At 40.9% G+C, this 19,491-nt stretch overlaps 1 protein-coding gene and 1 long non-coding RNA gene across 4 annotated transcripts in view; one reads left to right on the forward strand and one right to left on the reverse strand.

Annotated features, from left to right (window-relative positions):
• The window catches only part of ANKRD28 (ankyrin repeat domain 28), a 209,888-nt gene extending 205,215 nt beyond the window's left edge, over positions 1–4,673 (reverse strand). For all 3 annotated transcript variants that reach the window (XM_073900380.1, XM_025882577.2, XM_025882591.2), the window contains exon 1: positions 4,251–4,673. Coding sequence is in view for 1 of the 3 variants with exons in the window: in XM_025882577.2 (XP_025738362.1) it covers positions 4,251–4,277 (27 nt within the window). In the remaining 2 variants the exon portion in view is untranslated. The remainder of the gene's footprint in view (positions 1–4,250) is intronic.
• Positions 4,674–4,934: 261 nt separating this feature from the next.
• On the forward strand, positions 4,935–18,849 carry LOC141370980 (uncharacterized). Its single transcript, XR_012375540.1, has 3 exons — positions 4,935–5,024; positions 15,859–15,968; positions 18,434–18,849. It is a non-coding gene; the product is annotated as an uncharacterized lncRNA (long non-coding RNA).
• The last annotated feature ends 642 nt before the right edge of the window (positions 18,850–19,491 follow it).

Consider the following 19,491-nt stretch of genomic DNA (forward strand, 5'->3'; position numbering starts at 1 on the left):
CTTGGGGCATCTGGGTGGCTCCATCGGTTAGGCATCTGACTCTTGATTTCGGCTCAGGATTGTGAGATCGAGCCCTGTGTCGAGCTCAGCAGGGAGTCTGCTTGAGATTCTTTCCCTCTGCGCCTCCTCCCACTCAAGTGTGATCTCTCTCTCTCTCTCTCTCAAATAAATAAATCTCTTAAAAAAATAAATAAAATAGAAATCTTATTTTGTAGTTTGTTTTCTGAAGCTGAGCTAAACTTGTGATTACAAACTGGTCCCCTGCCAACCCCTATGTAAAACTACAGCTTTAAATTTTTATCAATGGTAACTACTAACTTGCCAGTATTTACAGAGAGATTTCTCATAAGTATCTGGATCTCTAACTTCCTAAAGAAAACTGGAGTTCTAAAAATAGTAGGCACACCTGCACAGCAACAATGTCCTGGAGCTAAGCAGCAACTAACGTACCTGCTCCTATCTGCCATGATCTCCATCACTCCCTACTGTCTTCTAGATACTAAAGCCAAGTATCAGTTGCCATTTAGCTTCCCAGTTGTGAGTCTGTTACCTTACACATCCTAAACAGTCTTCTCCTTCTTATCAGGGTACACTATGAATCACTGCTGATAAATTAAAATGTAATTATGCAATTGGCCAAAAGGTACAAATTTCCAGCTATAAGTTCCAGGGATCTAATGTACAGCATGGCAAACTATAATTAACAATACTGTATTATACATATATACACTTCCAAGTTGTTAAGAAAGTAAATATTAAATGTTATCTATACACACACAAAGTAATTGCGTGAGAGGATGGTAGTGTCAACTAACCGTTTTTAAGATTTTATTTATTTATTTTAGAGACAGAGAAAGAGAGAGAGAGCCTGCGTGCAGGTGAGCTGGGGCAGAAGCTGAGGGAGAGGGACAAGAAGACCCTGCGCTGAGCACAGAGCCTGATGTGGGGCTCAATCAATTGAGCCCGACATCAGGACCTGACGAAAATCAAGAGTCGGACACTTAACCAACTAAACCACCCAGGAACCCCTGGTAGTGTCAACTAATCTTATTGTGGTAATCATTTTGCTTTATATGCATGTATCAAATCATCACACTGTATACCTTATACTTACATGTTATATGTCAATAATATCTCAATAAAACTAGAAATATAATTTTAAAATTTAAACGTAATCATATACAATTACATTTTTATTAAATGCAAAGATAAAAATCTGCACAAAATACCTCTTAAATAAAAGCCTGCAACTGTCAGAGATTCATGCTGTATAAACACTTTAATGTGGGGGGGGGAATCGAGGGAAAAGTTCATGTTTCTTGTCCTACAAATAGAAAGCAAATTATTTTCACCTCATTTACAATTAAAAATTATTTTCATCTATTAACAAAAAGCAGTGCACTAGTCCGAGTTCTTGTCCATGTATCCTCAAGTTTACAGGTGACATTTCACATATTATCACTACATTGAGTATTAACAGATACTATATAAAACCAGAGAAGCATGACAATTACTTCATAATTGCAATTCATGAATGCAAAGGTGTAATTAGATTTTATGTCCAACTGAAAACTCAATATGAAAACTCATATCAGGTGTTGCCACAGAAAGGGGGAAAGCTGTTTTATCCAGATTATTTACTGGATATGAAAACAAATTGCTTTATTTATTCACTGATTTTATGTTTAAACCATCTAGAACCCACCTAATGCTTAAGTGCACAAAGAACAATTCCTACCCCTTAATAGGTTCTAGCTGTATTTACAGAACTAAAAGAAAACAAAACACAAGGTGAATATGGCAGTAACAGAAAAAAGTAGCCTGAACTATTTCCGATTCCAAGTGTAAATAAGGACTGAGTTAAATGCTACATCAAGAACCTTCCAACTTTAAAACTGTGTATCTATCCACATTTTCTCTTCCTTTTCTCCAGATAAAATAATTCATCTAGCTGAACTGCTTTTCCAGTAGATAGAAAAGGTTAAGATAGTACCTGTATTCCATTTCATTTTTATCATCATTTCTAATAGCCAATAAAATAGCAACACACAAGATGACTTCTAAAAGCAGCTATTCCTGGGGTGCCTGGGTGGTGCAGTCATTAAGCGTCTGCCTTCGGCTCAGGTCAGGATCCCAGGGTCCTGGGATGGAGCCCCACATCAGGCTCCCTGCTCGGGGGGGGGGAGTCTGCTTCTGCTTCTCCCTCTCCCTCTCCTGTGCTCTCCCTTTCAAATAAATACATAAATAAATAATCTTTAAAAAAATAAAATAAAATAAAAGCAGCTATTCCCTTTGAAATAGGCAAACCAAACTCATTTCTCAAAGTCTTCCAAAAGAGAGACCAGATGAGTCAATTGCTTAGTAGTTTAGATGTAAACTTCAACATTCTTCCCCCTCTGAGCCACGCCACTTAACTTGCCCCAAGTATCCTTAACTTTACAGGTGACATTTTACATATCATCACAACCACTATTAAAAGATACTATATAAAATTGGAGTAGCATCACAATTGCTTTATAACTGCAATTCCTAAATACACAAATGCAAAGAAAGGTGCAATTGGATTTCATGTCCAACTGAAACAATAATCTTGTTTCTGCTTAAACTTTATGGTGAATAAAATGGGATGGTCTCCAAAAAGTTCACGGAATTCCTAATGCACACTATGATCCAAATTGCAAAAATAACTTTTTCAAAAGTGTAGGACTACAAACAAAACAAAAATCAATCAGTACCTCAACTATGACTTATGGAAGCATGAGGTGCCATTAGATTGATAAAGATTAGAGAATCTACATCTTGAGTTTTACACCTTTAAGAGTATAAGGTGAGTTGACTATACAGGAATTAGCAGGAATTAGTTACATTTTACCTGTTGTTTAACAGTCATGTCCCACAGAACTTTCTGATGATAAAAATGTTCTGTATTTGTGCTGTCCAATACCATAGTCAATAACCACATGTGGTTACCAAGCACTTGAATTGTTGCTAGCAAGTCTAAGTGAACTTTTTATTTAATTTTAATTATTAAAATTTAAATTGCCACATGCAGGCTAGTGGCTATCATATTGAACAATGCAGTTCTATCATTTGAAATACAATGTATAAACTTCACTGAACAGTAGTTTTTCCCAAAAGTATCATTCCTGAGGATGTTAACACCAGCTAAAACCTTCTTGATAACTAATGATACGCAAGTTAAGCCAACGGCTTAAACATCAAATAAACAAAATAAAATTCGCTTATGAGAATTGATGATACCAAGATTCAGAATTTAAGGCACAATATTCACTAGGAGACGATATTAAAAACTAAAGTTTTTCCCCATTGTTTCTACAAAAGGGGTACTCACTTTAAGAATAGTTTCCCAATATATGCAAGTTACTTCCCCTTCAAATCTGCCCAATATCTTCTGTTCAAAAAGAACAAATGGCAAAAATAAATTCTCAGCACTATTACGTCTACTGCCACTCGGTAAATTTCACTCGTTGATTTTCCTTTCCTTAAAGAAGAGATAAAATGTTTGGAAGTCTGCATCGCCTGAAAGCCTTGTTATCCATCTTTCCACGTATTCAGACGTACAAATCATTCTGACATAGTTGCGATTTCGTCCCTAAACACAATTACTTTCAGTCCAAAAGAGTCACTACTCTCTTCGGCACTTCAGGTATTTTTTGACCAGTTCTTCCTAAGTCAAGAAAAGTAACCAAGATGGTGCACAAGATGTCAAAAGAAAACAAGTCTGGGAACTTGCAGGTTGAATACCCTCGAAGCAGAATCAACCGCCTTTAACCCCGAGAGAATGTGCCTCGAACTATTCGACGAAGCAAACAGGCGAGCAAGGTCGTGACCTAAGGTCACGGCCGCCAGAACCGCTCCCGCTCGGCAGCGGGGAGCCACCTGTTAGGCCAAGCCTCACCTGGCAGGAGAGAGGAGGCGCATACCCGGCAGTGAGCCGGGCGCGGACGCCTAGGCGACCAGCGTGGGACCCGCCCCTCACGCGGCGGCGACCGGAGACGGCGGCTAGCCCCCCAGCTGCACGTGGGCTTCACCCGGCCGGTGCTTCGCTGACAGGCGGGTAGCCCGCGATCCCCGGCCGGGCCTCCGCGCGCCAGTCCCCGGGGCGGCACCCCGCCTCCCTCGCACCCACCCAGCCGAGTGGGCGCCCAAGCGGCCCACACCGTTTGCCCGCCGCCCTCCCTTCCTTCCTCCCCGGGCGGCGCGATCCCGCCCCGCTGCTCCTCACTTACCTGGTCACGGAGTTTGAGGAACGCCATGGCGGTCGCCTCCACCGCCGCCCCGGCCCACCGCTTCCGCCCCCGTAGCTTCGGCCGCTGCCAGGGGTCGGCAGGTCGGCGGCCGGCTGCGCTGAGGAGTCCGCGGGCAGGGGGCGGTGCCGCCTCCCGGGCCGCCCGCCGCCGCTACCGAGAGGTGAGGAGCCTGGTCGGTCCCGCCTCCTCCTCTGAGTAGTCCCCCGCCCTCTTCTTTCCTTTCTTTCTCTTTCTCTCAGCTGCCTCCACACGCTGCCGCTGCCACAGCCACCGCCGTCGCCGCCGCAGCCGCCGCCTCCTCACGCCCCCTTCCCGAAATACCCTGGCAGCCCCCGCGGCCGCGCCGTTCCAGCCCGCGGCAGCAGCGGCATCCAAACTCCACTCCACAATATTACCACCACCGCCCGCCGCGATTGGCGGCCGCGCGGGGGAGAGGCCAGAGTAAGCCGAGCGCCCATTGGCCACGCCACCGCGCTCGTTCGTGCCCCCCCCACCTCCTGGAGAGGGAGGGGGCGGGGAGAAGGAAGCTGCGAGGGGTGGGCTGCGAGCTACTGCGTGGGGGGCGGGGGAGGCGGGAGGGCAGCGGAGCCGAGCAGGGGGAGGGGTGGCCAGGTAGTCCTGGGCGCGCGCCCGGGGCGCGGTGGGCGGAGCCCGGGCTGGAGGTGGGGGGCATCTGGAAGCGGGGTATCTGGGTTCGCACGTGGAGGTGGAGTGGGGACTCTCCCCAAAGCTAGAGGAAGATGAAGCAACTGGGTGAGGGGCCGGAAGGGGCGTGAGAGGTGGGCACCTGGGGGCTGCTGCTTTCCTGGCAGCGGTGAGGGGAGAGGGGCGAACCCGACGCGCACGTGGAGGGAGAGTGAGAATGCGCCCCTGGGCTTGGGAAGGATGAAGGAGCCGAGGGAGTAGGGGGAAGAGGCGGTCACCGGGAGGCTGCTGCCCTCCCGGGGACTGTGGGCAAGGCTAGAAGGAGGGGGCCATGGGGGAGCGTGAACTGGCCGGGTCTCGCGCGTCAAGGGAGAATGAGCGCTCCTCCCCAGCACACGCCCCTCGGGACTTGGTTGGACTAGTCACCGCGGGGTGTGAGAGGGGACGCGTGGGGGCTTGCTGCCGTCCCGGGGGCAGCAACCAGGCCGGGGGACCGGGGGGCGGGGGAGGGGAGAGGCGCGAAGCTGCACTCGGGGCGGAACGGCGGCATCTTTGCAGCCAAACAGGTTGTGGACGCCGGAGTCTTTCTCTGCCTGTAGTCCCAATCCGAAGCAAGGCTGCGATTCTCCAAAATCCTCCTGCCCGACTTGCATTTTTTTCCCCTTTCTTCTTTCGTATCTGAAGGGTTTTGCCTCCCACTCTAGAGAAATCAATTTAAAAAATAAAAGATGTGCTGGATTTCCAATAAATAGCATCCTTGGATGGAGAAGAAGAAAAATGATTCCCTCACCCTGCCACACACACCCCCATGCCACCCCACAGTTCTGAAACGGCTTTTCTTTCTAAGGCAGCCACACACTGTTACCATTCCAGGCTTGTGTGGGAGAAGGCTGTTGTGCGCCCGTGTCTGTCCGCCTGGGCGGCTCCAGCCCCTGGTTAATAAAAGGTACAGATGGTTAGAGCACAAATGTGTGACGTCAGGCTCGGTTTAAAAAAGTCCCCTTTTCCCTACATCAATTGTATCTCTTGGGACAGACTTTATTTAGAGGATCGATTTGAGTCTAATAGTCAGGAGAAAAGGGGATCTATGCCAGGACTGTCAGTTTATTACAATGCTGTGCTTAAAACAAAAAGCTTATCTTTTAGCCCCATAAAAAAATGAAAATATCAGAGTGCAAAATGAAAAACACTGCTGATTAATAGTATCCTTCCAATATTCTTTGACATATCAATGCCTTGATTCCATAGAAACAATTTCTTATCTAAAATTAACAATCCTCATCATAAATTATGTTTCTACTTGAAATGGAAAGATTCTCATAACAGGTACAATCATGCTGAGGCTAAAAAGGAAGCTAAACTATTCTTGCTTTGCGTTATCTTCAGTACCTCACTCCACTTTACTTCAGCTTCAGCAGATATTTGTCATCTAGCCTCTCCTTGTCGATTCAGTGAGGTTGAATGAGTTCAGTTGTGAAAGCATGAGTTCTCCAAAACAAAGGTGTTGTGATAATATTGCTTGAGTACTTTGTGATTACCACTCACCTTTGTAAATAATTAGCCATGTGCTATATCCAACATAGAGTTCTATCTTAGTCAAGGGGTGCAGGAATTTACCCTCATTTGTACATGACCCTGTTAAGCACTGGATGTCTAGCTAGGAATTAATATACCCCCTTCTCCCCCACTCCACCCCCAATAATATCTTCTCAAGGTTAAAGTCACAACAGGAACTTGATTCAGAACATGGCAAAGATTAACTTTTGGAGAAAACACAAGTGTATTTGAGAGAATGAATTTAAATTGTGGACTTGAGTGCATTTTAATAGGTTTTATGATTGAGCTAATGAAACTTTTCAGGGCTCTTCTGAAAATCCTAATTAACAATAATTAATGAAAATATTTTATAATGCACCATCTCTGACAACCTTGCAAATATTAAGCTCTGAGCTCTCCTGGCAGGGAATGCTTAATACCTAGCTCAGTTCTCACCCTTCTCCATCCTGAACAACATGTAACTTGGGTCTTAATTTCATGATTTGTAAAAACTAAGCTCAACATTACCTGGCCCACTCATTTCACACAATCAAATAAGATAATGACATGAAAGGCTGTGGGAACTCTGAAGGACCATTCAAATATAATGTTATTACAGCTACATTTCCATAGCTGGAGAGGGGATAACAATCATTCTGGAATAAAAAACCTATATAATTGAGCAGTAAAATGAAATAAGATTCATATTCAAATTCTGATAAAATCTTTCAGAATTTTTCTTATAAGGTTATTCCTCCCTATTATAAAATATTCAAATATTAAAGGAATCTATAGTGTTGAAGAGTCCCATATCATCAGAGCTAATGAGACCAGGAACTTGAATGGTGTCTGTAATCTCTCTCCCACCCATCCCCCTTCTCCTCCCCCTCCCACCTTTTCTAAATGTCATTTTCATTCTCTCTTACTACAGCCAGCAGCTCTACTTATATTTTAAGTACTCTGCTGTCATAAAGGAAACCAAATTTTAAGTCTCAGGGAATGACTAATCAGTGGGTTAGACTCATCTGACCATGCCTTGGCCAGTCATTACAACCAAAGAAGCAAGGTCTTAGAACATCCATTTAGCATACCCAATCCAGCTTCCATTCAGAATTCATGTCTAAAATGGTAGGAGGAAAGATGTCATACAGATGTGATCACTGGGGAAATTGCTATGAGCTAGGCAACCACACTAAATTTTATTTAGTATGCTGCTATGTGTTGGGCACTTGGCACCTTAAATGCTTCACCTCATTTAAGTTTTTCAATAATCTCAGTAATCTCTTTGTGTTGGGAAACTGGGACCCAGAGAAGTGTGCCCATAGTTACCTAACTAACTAATGTCAGGGCCTGGATGCATGAGAGCCTTGAAAGCCAGGAGAGTAACTAATGTGGTAGGAAATACACCATTGATCACTTTTGAGCCAGATAATCTTTATAATATAAAAATGATTTTTAAGAAGAGACTGAAATACATGGAAAATGCATATAATAAACTGCTAAAGCAGCAAATATAAGTACAAAAACCTGGAGGATAGAAACAGAAGACCTAGTGTACATCTTAAAGAGTTTCTAGAGAAGAGAAAATAGAGTATGAAAGAGAGGCAATATCCAAAGAAATAATATGTGAGAATTTTTCAGACCTGAAGAAAAACATGAGTTATCAAATCAAAGGAAAACGCTGAGGCTCAAGCAGAATAAATTTTTAAAACTGACACCTGTACATAGTAGTGAAATTACAGAGTACCAAATGCAATAGGAAAATGTTAAAAGTTACCACTGAGAAAAATCAAAGTATCCTAAAAGGAATGACAGTCTTTTTGATAGGAATGACCTGTCAGCAGATTTATAAGCAACAATAGGTGACAGAAGACAATGGAAAATATCTTCAAAGTATAGAGTTCATAACAGAAAAACTAGAATTCTATACCTAGCTGAACTATCTTTCAGGAGGAAGAACAAAATAAACAACATTTTTAAATTTAATACTCACAGGTGTTCATTGAAAGACATACTAAAGAATTTGCTCCAATAAGAAAAAAGCTGAACCCAAAAGGAATAAGTGAGATGGGAGAAGGAAGAATAAACAAATAGAGTAGCAAATATCTCAGCTAATCTAAATCAGTATATTTTTTACATACCATATTTTGGGAGTTTAAAACCAGGTGAAATTAAAATATTAGCCCCTAATGGGGCACCTGGGTGACTCAGTCAATTGAGCATCCAACTCTTGATTTTGGTTCAGGTCACAATCTCAGGGTGGTGAGACTGAGCTCTGCATCAGGCTCCACATTGGGCATGAAGCCTGCTTAAGATTCTCTCCCTCTGCCCCTCCTCTCTTTCTCTCTCTCTCTCCCTTCCTCTCTTAAACATAAAATAAAATATTAACCCTTAAAAATATGGTAAATGATAGAAGGGAGTTCTGAATTAAAGACTTGATTTCTTTTACTCAGAAGGAGTGAAATATACCTAAGTTTAGACTTTCCAAGTTATTATATTGGTTAAAATTCCTTCTTGCAAATAACAGACTCCAAGCAAGAATTTCTTAAATTGACATTCAGCAGCTCCAGGGCCACTGGGTATGCTAAATAAATGAACAAACAAGCAAGCTTGAGTTCAGGTGCCAGAAAAATTGCCCTAAACCATGCAACAGAACTGACATGATAAAGAAACTGCTGCTATTCCCATCAAGCCCCAGATGCCATGAGCTCAGCTTTTCTTCATCTGTTCCTGCTATCAGCCAATTCTGTGTCAGAACTTTGATCTCGCAACCACTGCCACCTTTACAGACTGGATGCCTCTATCTTTACCTGCACCAGGAAAATGGAAGGTGTGTGCAGAGCTTGTATTCTCATAGTCTTCACATTTCCACAGGTGCTTCTGGTTAGCAGAGTCTATGTCATAGGCCTGCATCCTGGTTGCAATGGAGGCCGGAAATCTGAGTTCTGAATTTTATACTGGGAAAGTGAGATTTATAACCAGGGAATTATCCTAAATATAGAAGGGCTATTTAAAAGATTATGGCAGCCTTGAAAATGACAGTTTGTTACTGATATACATATTAAACATTGAAGGGTATTCATCAAAATTAGAGAAATAGAATGCCTAACTTCCAAATTGATAGAGGGAAAAAATGACCTAAGAAAACTTAGTTACTGGATTAGCAGGCAAAAAGAAGAAAAAGAAAAGCAAATTAAAAGTATAAATAGGAAACAAGATTCTAGAGAGAAGTCCAAGTGTTATTAATCACAATAAATATAAATGGTTTATATCATTAAAAAATGACACAAAAAACACAATTAGATTGGGTTTTTAAAGAAACCAAACCATGTGCTATTTGCAACTATACAGTTAGAATATATCATCAAAACATTTGGAGAAAGACAATTTAAAAAAAAAAAACTACCAAGAAAATACTAACCAAAAAATGGTTCATCTAATAACATTAATATCCAACATAACAATTTTAAACAAGAAGGAGTGATAGAGGGCGCCTGGGTGGCTCAGTCGGTTAAGCGACTGCCCTTGGCTCGGGTCATGATCCTGGAGTCCCAGGATCGAGTCCCACGTCGGGCACCCTGCTCAGCGGGTAGTCTGCTTCTCCCTCAGACCCTCTTCCCTCTCGTGCTCTCTGTCTCTCATTCTCTCTTTCTCAAATAAATAAATGAAGTCTTTAAAAAAAAAAAGGAGTGTTAGAGATAAAGAGGTGACATGCAGTAATTATAAAAGGAACTATCCACCAGGATGACCTACAGTTGTGATACAATCATGAACCTTTGTGCACTTAACCAAATAGAGCAAAGTTTGATGGAACCACATAGAGAAATTGACAAATGCATCATCAAAAACTAATAGACAAGTAGATAAAAGGTTAGAATACCAAAGAATCAATAAGCTTAATATCGTGTGAGATTATATGTACACACACATAATAATCCATAATCAATAGTAAAAACTAGATACCATTCCTCCAAGAAACTTAGTCCAGCCATTTTACAGGTGAATTTTACCAAGTGTACAGGAGAAAATGTCTTTCCTTTGTTTTGTGTCACAAAGTAGGAAGCTAAAAACCAAATGTATAACCAAGACTCCTGATGCGCCAGGTGCTTGGTGCTTCTCAGATACCTTGTCTTCCAAACCAACCCTCTGACATATCCAGTTTTTGACAAGTGTGGTTATTTCAGTAAGGCCATTCAGAACCATTTCATTTGGTCAAAAGCTCTTCCAAAGGGATCTCTGCTCAACTGCTTCAAATATCTCTCTGTTGGTGATGGCTGCTCTGTGGCTGAACTACATAGGAAATGCATATAATAGACTGCATGAGCTAAAGATATACAATTGTGTGCATAATGTGATATAAACTATGTGAACAAAAAAGCAAAAATCTGAATAGAAAAAAGTTTAAAAAGACTGGAAAAAAAATACTACAATATTAAGTAAAGTTGTGGTTGAATGACAGAAGTATGAGTCGTTTCTTCTATTTTTCTATACTCTGCATATTTTGTTTAGTGAGAAATTGTTTAAGTTGTTTCCAAATATATCAGTGCTTCATAATTCCATTACTTCACTGGATTAAAAAAGATATGAAACACATCAGGGCATCTGGGTGGCTCAGTTGGTTGAGCTCAGGTCATGAGATGGAACCCCAAGTTGGGCTCTGCACTGGGTGTGGAGCCTGCTTAAGATTCTCCCCTCCCCCCACTCCCTCTGCCCCTCCTTCCCCCACTCGTGCATGCTCGCGGTCTCTCTCTCTCTCTCTAAAAAAAAAAAAAAAAAGATATGAGACATATAGAAAAGAACTAGCAAACTAGCAAAAAGAAATTCTGAGTATATCAATAAGTTCATTAAGTATGATTGGACAAAACATGCTACTCAAAAGGCAGATACTATCAGACAGAATAAAACAGCAAGACCCAACTCTGTGTCACTGGCCTACAAAAGACATACCTGAGTTCAAAGATATGAGTAGATGGAAAGCAAAGAATGGGAAAGGTACAGCGTGTAAACAGTAATAATAAGAGGCCTAGAGTGGCTATGTTAATATCAGACAAACTTTAAGACATATTACTGGAAACATTTTTGATAAGTGGTCAACACATCTAGAAGATATAATAGTTATATATACATCAAAGAACCAACTCCCAAAAATGTATGACACAAAAAACTGGCAAAAATGAAAGGAGAACCAGACGATATAATAGAATGTCAATATCCCACTTTCAATAGTTGATAGAACAGCTATAGAAGACTTTAAGAACATCAACCAACTTGTCTTAACTAATATTTATAAAACACTCCACCCAAAAACTGTAGAATACACATTTCTTTTCAAGTGCATATGGAACATTCTCCAGGATAAACCATATAATATAGCCCAAAACAAGTCCCAATAAAATACAGAAGATTGAATATTAAAATTACACAAATATGTCCTGTGACCACAATGGAATTAGAGATCTGTAACAGAAAGATACCTGAGAAAACACCAAATAGTTGGAAATTAAGCAACATATTTCTGAATAACCGATGAGTCAAAGAAGAAATCACAAGGGAAATTAATCAAAATTCATGGCATGCATCTAAAGCAGTGCTTACAGGTGGCTGGGTGGCTCAGTCAGTTGCACAACTGACTCCTGGTTTCCACTGGGGTCCTTATGTCATGGACTGTGGGATCAAGCCCAAGTGGGGCTCCACACTCTGTGGGGAGTCTTCATGAAGATTCTCTCCCTCTGCCCCTCCCCCCACTTGCACACATGTACATGTGCTCTCTCTCTCTTAAAAAAAATAAATAAAAAAGCAGTGCTTAGAAATGTATAACTTTAGATGCCTACATAAGAAGATTTTGAAAAATCAAAAACCTAAGATTCCACAATAAGAAACTAGAAATCAAAAAGCAAGCTAAACACAAAGCAAGCAGAAGGAATGAATTAATAGATATTATAGCAGAAAAACAATAGAGAAAACTTTTTAAAAGTTGATTCTTTGAAAGGATCAATAAAATTGATAAGCATTTACCTAGACTGACCAAGAAAATAAGAGAAAAGACACTAATTACTAAAATCATGAAAAAAAGGATATCACTACCAACTCTACAGGAATTAAAAGGATTATAAGGGAATATTATCAACAGCTGAATGCCAATAAATTCAACTTAGATAAAATGGAATAATTTCTAGGAGAACACAAATAATCAAAACTGACTCAAGAAGAAACAAAATATCTGCATAAACCTTTGACAGGTAAAGATATTGAATTAGTAATTTATTTTTTTCTTAAAGATTTTTATTTATTTGACACACAGAGAGAGAGAGAGAGAGCAATTTAAAATCTCACTAACAGGGACACCTGGGTGGCTCAGTCAGTTGAGTATCTGCCTTCGCCTTGGGTCATGATCCAGGGTCCTGGGATCGAGTCCCACATCGGTCTCCCTGCTCAGTGGGGAGCCTGCTTCTCCCTCTGCCACTCCCCCTACTTGTGCTTGCATGCTCTCTCTCTCTCTGTCTCTATGACAAATAAATAAAATCTTAAAAAAAATAAAATAAAATAATAAAATCTCACTAACAAAAGCCAGGCCCAGATGGTGTCCCTGGTGAATTCTAGCAAATGTTTAAAGAAGAAATAAGACCAATCCTTAAAAAATTCTTTGAGAAAAAGAACACTTCCCAACTTATTTTATGAGGCCAGTACTACCCTGATACCAAAGCCAGACAAAGACATCACAAGACTGCAGAACAATATCCCTTCTGAACAAAGATGCAAAAATCCTTAACAAAATAATACCAAATCGAATTAAGCAACTTAAAAAAAAAAAGAATAATATATCACTCCCAAGTTGGATTTATTCCAGGAATGCAAAGTTAGTTTAACATCTGAAAATCAATTAATGTATTATATTAATGGAATAAAGGACAAACCCACATAATCTTCTCTATAGAGTAGGAAGAGCCAGCAAAGGATAGTGAGTGGAATAAGAAAAACCAGAAACCGAGAATGTATTTCAAGAAAGAGAGAGTGGTCAACTGGTTGTTTGCTGCTAAGTCCAATAAAAAGAGAAATTGGATTTTTTAGGACCATTGGATTAAACCACATGGAGGTTGCTGACAACTTTCGGAAGGGTTTCAGAAAAATGATATAATATTGGAATGAGTTAGAAGGGAATGAAAAATGAAGAGGTGGAGAAAAGGAATAAAGACAACTTTCTCAAGGAGTCTTATTTTAAAAGGCAGCAGAGAAATGGAGCAGGAGATGAAGAGAAATGAGAAGCCTAAGGGGAGCTGTTTTTGTCTTTTAAGGTGGTAGATATTACATCACGTGTACAGGCTGGGGAGTGATACAGTCGAAAGGGAAAAATTGACAATGCAAAAGAGAGAGCAGATACCTGTAGGAGCAAAGTCCTTAAAAAGGCAAGAGGAAATGAGAAGCAATTCAGAAGGAGAAAGTGTCAAGAACTCTGAAATGTCTGAGATTTTATCCAACTTGCATGCTAACAAGTTAGCCTGTCATAATTTTATGGATGCAGGCAGAAAACATGAGACTCCTGGGTCGGAGACAAAGGATTTCATTTCTCACAGTAGCCAGAGATCAGAGTTTTATTGCATCAATTTCCTGAACCTCAATTCCCACAAAGCAATGTAGGAAGAGGGCCAGGTAATGCCTGGACATGGAGTGTTGCATTACAAGTAAGGAGATCTGAGTTTAGTGAACCCTTATCTTTTACATTGGGCAGTAAACATGCTTGTCCTTTGCTCCAGAGAAAGAAATTATTTTTATTATAGTGGACAGTAAGCATCCCTATTGTTTGCTCCAAAGGAAGACACTATCTCTATCTTCCAAGGCTATTCACTCTACAAATATCCTTGATAAAAAGGTCTGAATCAAAACAAATGGGAGAGATACATGGAGAACTATCTCTCAACAGAGAGTTTAGCCTTAATAGCATGGACACTTTGTTTTAGGGCGTGGATGTTGGGGAAGTAGGGAAGATAAAAAAGAAAAAGGAAAAGAGCCAGTCTCTCTCTTTTGCTTAATTTTATTTTTTTTCCCCAGTGTATCAGTGGGTGAGAGTATCAGGTAAGAGTGAGGACTGGACATTGAGAGTGCAGGATTTAAATAAACATAAAGTCTAGAAGAATGAGAGAGGATTAACTAAGGAAATGAGGAATTACTGGGCACTGCTGAGGGCCCTCCTCTAATTTATAATTCTAAGTTTATATAGCACAAGTTATGACTGTTTTAACCAGGTTTGTTCCACTGCTTGGGTGTAGGGACAAGATGGGTAGAGAGTTGACTTGAAGCAGGATTGGAGTTTTTCCAGGCAAGTGATGGAGAAAAAAGTGGCAATGGAGTTGTGGATGTACACAAAGGACTGATTACAGTGATGGACCCAGGATTCTAGGATGAAGAAGAAAGAGAATGAGGAGACGAAGAACTGTGAAACATGGATAGAGCTAAAGGATCAGAGTTCCCAATGGGGTTGAAGAATGGTTGGAGTCAGGGTATTATAATAAGTGAACTAGAAGACGAGAGGCCGTAGTCAAACAATGGAATGCTTAAAAAATCAAGATTTAGAGTTACAATATCTGAGCATGAGAATGGATAGCTGAGGTGGGGTAGAGAAAAGTCTCATTAGAGGTGAGGAGTTCAGTAAACTAAGTGGTCAGAGTGTCATATAGTTCATTTATGAGCTTGTGAAATCACCAAGAATAACTGGAGTCACATGGAAAGAATGACAGCGAGCCAGGTGCTAAAATTTTCAATGAATGAGGGGAAGCAACTAGAAAATTACAGATGATTATGACAGGGAGGGGTGGCAGGTACTATGGACAGACTATTCCTTTTTTTAATAGATATTTATACATATGACCAAGTAAGCACTGTGAGAGAAGCAAGTTATCATGATCCTGAAGAATTGTATAAGCTAATTTGAAGATAATATAGACACCCATGAAAAGTTAAACAGCAGACATTACAGTATGGTAAGGCCAAAAACACACTGGTCTAAGAGTCAGAAGATCTGAGTTCTAGTTCCAGCCATGCCAATAGTTAGCTGTGAGCTTAGGTAAATCACTTACTCTCACCAGGCTTCAGTTTCCACATTTGGTTATTGATTGGATGATTCTCAAGATACCTGAGGGCCTAATATTCCATAATTCTATGATATAAAACAATGTACATTTCACAAGGAAGTTAGGAAGAATAAGCACTATTATCCAGATGTTACAGAAAGAGGAAATTGAACCATGAATGACTATATAATTTGTTCAGCATCAGACTATTAAGTCAGGTTCATTGTTGTTTGTGTTAGATCTTACAGGGTACAGAGTAGATGCCCTAATCTGTGTTTGTTTCCCTTCACTTACACAAAGTTGTGTTTGTCTTTTCATTATCTCTATTTGGTTCTGACTAGGTCATGATTGTGTATGTTAAAGAACAAAGAAAGGACTATCAGAAACCATAACTGGAGCACCAGTATTTAACACAGCCTTGAAAGAACACATTTTTACAGGAAGCAAAGAGGTATGTTGCCCTCTAGGAAATGTATGTCACTCTGGAGTAATTAGGCTGACATGCATTTCCCTGGTGGCAAATGTAATGAATGGGTCCAATAACCCTTGACATCAGCATAATGTTGGGGTGGGATTGGAAGTCAAGATTTAGAAGGATATAATTGGAATAAAGGGGATATAAACAGTTTTTCCTCTATAACAAATTCATCCTTTATAATGTTACTTCTATAATTTTTAATATATGCAAACACATTCAGTCACACAGTTAACAAATATTTGTTGAGATCCACTATATGGTAAGCACCTTCATAAGAGCTGGAAATACTGTGGAGAGCCAAGACAGTTAAGTGCCCTGTCCTATCTCCCTTTGCTAATGTATACTGAATGGAGTGAGGGATGGACATAAACAGGAAGATGAATAAGATATTTTTCAGAGTATGATCAATGCTACGGAGAATATAAAACAGGGTAACAATATATCCCTTACCATGTTTTGCATTCTCTCCATTTAGAACGTAAGTTTCACAAGAGCTAGTATTTTGTTTATTATTCATCACTGTGCCCTCTGTGCCTTGATTAGTGAATTTTAACTGTGGGTTCCTTTAAATGGGAGAGGTATCTCTAAGGAGGCACCATCTGAACTGAGACCTAAAAAATGAAGCGTTTTCAGCCATGCAAAGAAGAGGGCAGGGAAAGAGCAATGTAAAGTTCCCAAGAAAGCCACAAGTTCAGCATGTTTAAGAAATATAAAGAAGGCCATTGTGGCTGGAGAGCTATAAGGGTGGGACAGTGTAACAGAAGGTGAGGCTGAAGCAAGAGTCAGGGCTAGAATAAATAGGGCCTTGTAAGCCAAGGCTAGGAGTTTGAATTTTAATTTACTTGCTGTGGTAAGCCATTGGAGGGTTTTAATCAGAGATATTATATGACCTTACTTTTACTTTTAAAAGTTTGCTCTGGCATCTGGGTGGGTAATAGACTGAGGGGAGCATGAGAGTAGGCAAGAGATGGGTTAGGACATGAGATGTGATGGTGGCTTGGTGTCAGAGAAGAGGCTTAGGATAGCTGAATTTGAGATACATTCTGAAGATAGAACCGCAGGACAGGGGGATGGGTTGGATGTGGAGTGTTAGAAAGAGAGAAGTCAAAACAGACTCCCGTGTTTTGGCTTAAGTAACTTGGTCCTGGTGGTGCCACTAACTGATAGGAAACTGGGGGAGGAGCAGAGTTTTTCCAGGGAAAAATCAAGCATTCCATTTTGGCCATGTGAAGCTTATCAGACTTCCAAATGAGTATGTAGATTAAAGGGTTGATATGTGAGTATGGCAAGATGTCAGAGCTGAAGATATCCTTTTGTGAGTCATTGGCATTTAGATACTATGTAAAGCCACGTAGCTGAGTGAGATCACCAAGGGAGAACATGCAGATCTGACAGCCGAGGACTACGCCTTGAACATCTGTCACAGGCTCCAGTTTTGGCCTTTGAACAAATATGATATTTTATATAGAACTGCATTACCTACCAGATCAATCAGTTTTAAAACCCCATTTTGCCTTTCTCTTAGCAAGTAGTAGGAGGCAGTCTTGGAGGGAAGCCATCTTGGTGAGAAGCTATAATCACACAGCAACCCCTGGGACTTGCCAGTGTGTCATCAGATACAAAGAAGAGAACTCTGTTCCCCACCATGCCTCCCTCCCATTATGCAGTGTTCCCTGACCTCCCCACGCCACAGTGATACCTCCTTTCCTCCAGTTTCCTCCGAACCCCTCCTTTCCTCAGAATTGTCTGTACCTCTGCAGTCATTCCTGCTAGTAATGTAGCTATTTATGCAGAGCAGATACTCTGTGTTTGTTTCCCTCCACTTACACTAAGTTGTATTTGTCTTTCCATTATCTCTGTTTGGTTCTAGCCAGGTCACGATTGCATATCATCCCCACTTTCAACTACTGTACACTGTAACTCCTTCAAGGGCAGGATATTCTCTTATATATCTATCTTTCTATCTCTTACCCTGTTCTGCATTTCCCCACCTAGAAAGTTAAGTACTCCAAGAACTAGGACCTTGTTTGTGATGTTCATCATTGTATTCTTTGAACCTGGAATGATGTTCTTGAATAAACACAAACAGAATGAATGAATACAATTGCTATTGACAGATTTATGTTCTAGACAGGTGATCAGGCACCTCAAGGCAAGACCTCCTCCCTTTTCTTTGAGAGATGTTATCTCGCCTTTGGGTCCCCTTGAGCTTTACCATCACCCACACTTAACACTGCAGCATAAAGAGGTGTTTCACTTCTCACCACCTTTATGGACTCTTTCCACAGATTCTGCTGATGCTGAAGTAGGTAAGAATAGGGCATGCGTTTTTGGTTTATGTAATGCACATATGCAGTTGGGATCTGGGGTAGATTGCCTGAAAGATGGCCATTAACGATGGCTTTCATCTCTATATATGCATATTGTTCCTCCAACAGGATATGGGGTTTATCTCCCTTCCCTTTGAATCTGGTTGGCCATGAGACTTGTTTTGGCCTGGAGATTGCAGAAGTAATGTCATATGAGTCTGGGCCAACACCTCAAGAGACCTTGCAATTTCCAGTTTTACCATCTTGGGATTTACACACCATGCTTAAGAAGCTTGGAATTCTGGGATTCTGGATAATGTGAGACATGGAGAGAGAGAGAAGCCCAGCCAGTGTCCAACCGTCCCACTCACTACGGCTGAGGCACGAAACGTGAATGAAATCACATGGATTCTCCAGCACCAGCCAAGCTGTCCCAGTCAACCAAATGGAGCAGAGATAAACCATCCCTGAGGAGACCCATCCAAACTGCACAATCATGAGAAATAATGAAAGCTGTTGTTTTAAGCCACTACCTGTGGGGGTTATTTGTTATGTAGAAATAGGTAACTAAAACAGAATCTATTTCAGGATCCATTTGATAACAAAACTTCTAGAAACACATTGCATTTATTTATTTTTTTATTTTTTAAAGATTTTATTTATTTATTTGACAGAGAGACAACGAGAGAGGGAACACAAGCAGGGGGAGTGGGAGAGGGAGAAGCAGGCTTCCCACCGAGCAGGGAGCCCAATGTGGGACTCGATCCCAGAACCCCGGGATCATGACCTGAGCTGAAGCCAGACGCTTAATGACTAAGCCACCCAGGCGCCCCAGAAACACATTGCATTTAAAAGCAGAGCTTCTGCAATTTCTAGAAATTTACATGCACATTTATCCTTTGTCTCAGCAGTTTCCCTTCTGGGACTCTATTCCAAAGATACCCTGGCAAAAATACAAAGAGAGGTATTAGCTATTTATTGCAGCACTATTTGTAGTAGCAACAAACTTCAAACAGATCAATTGGCTAGCAGTAGGGGCCTGGTTGAATAAGCTTTGTAACATCCACATGGTGGAGTAATATGCAGCTATAAAAAAAGGAATGAGGGATTCCTCTGCAAACTATGGTGGAGTGATCACCAGCAGATAACGTTGAGTGAAAAAAAGCAAGGCAGAGAAAAAGGTGTAA

Source organism: Callorhinus ursinus, unplaced genomic scaffold (assembly GCF_003265705.2).
Source record: "Callorhinus ursinus isolate GAN/ISIS: 27379988/994484 unplaced genomic scaffold, GSC_fseal_2.0 scaffold1, whole genome shotgun sequence".
In the NCBI taxonomy this organism is placed as follows: Eukaryota; Metazoa; Chordata; class Mammalia; order Carnivora; family Otariidae; genus Callorhinus; species Callorhinus ursinus.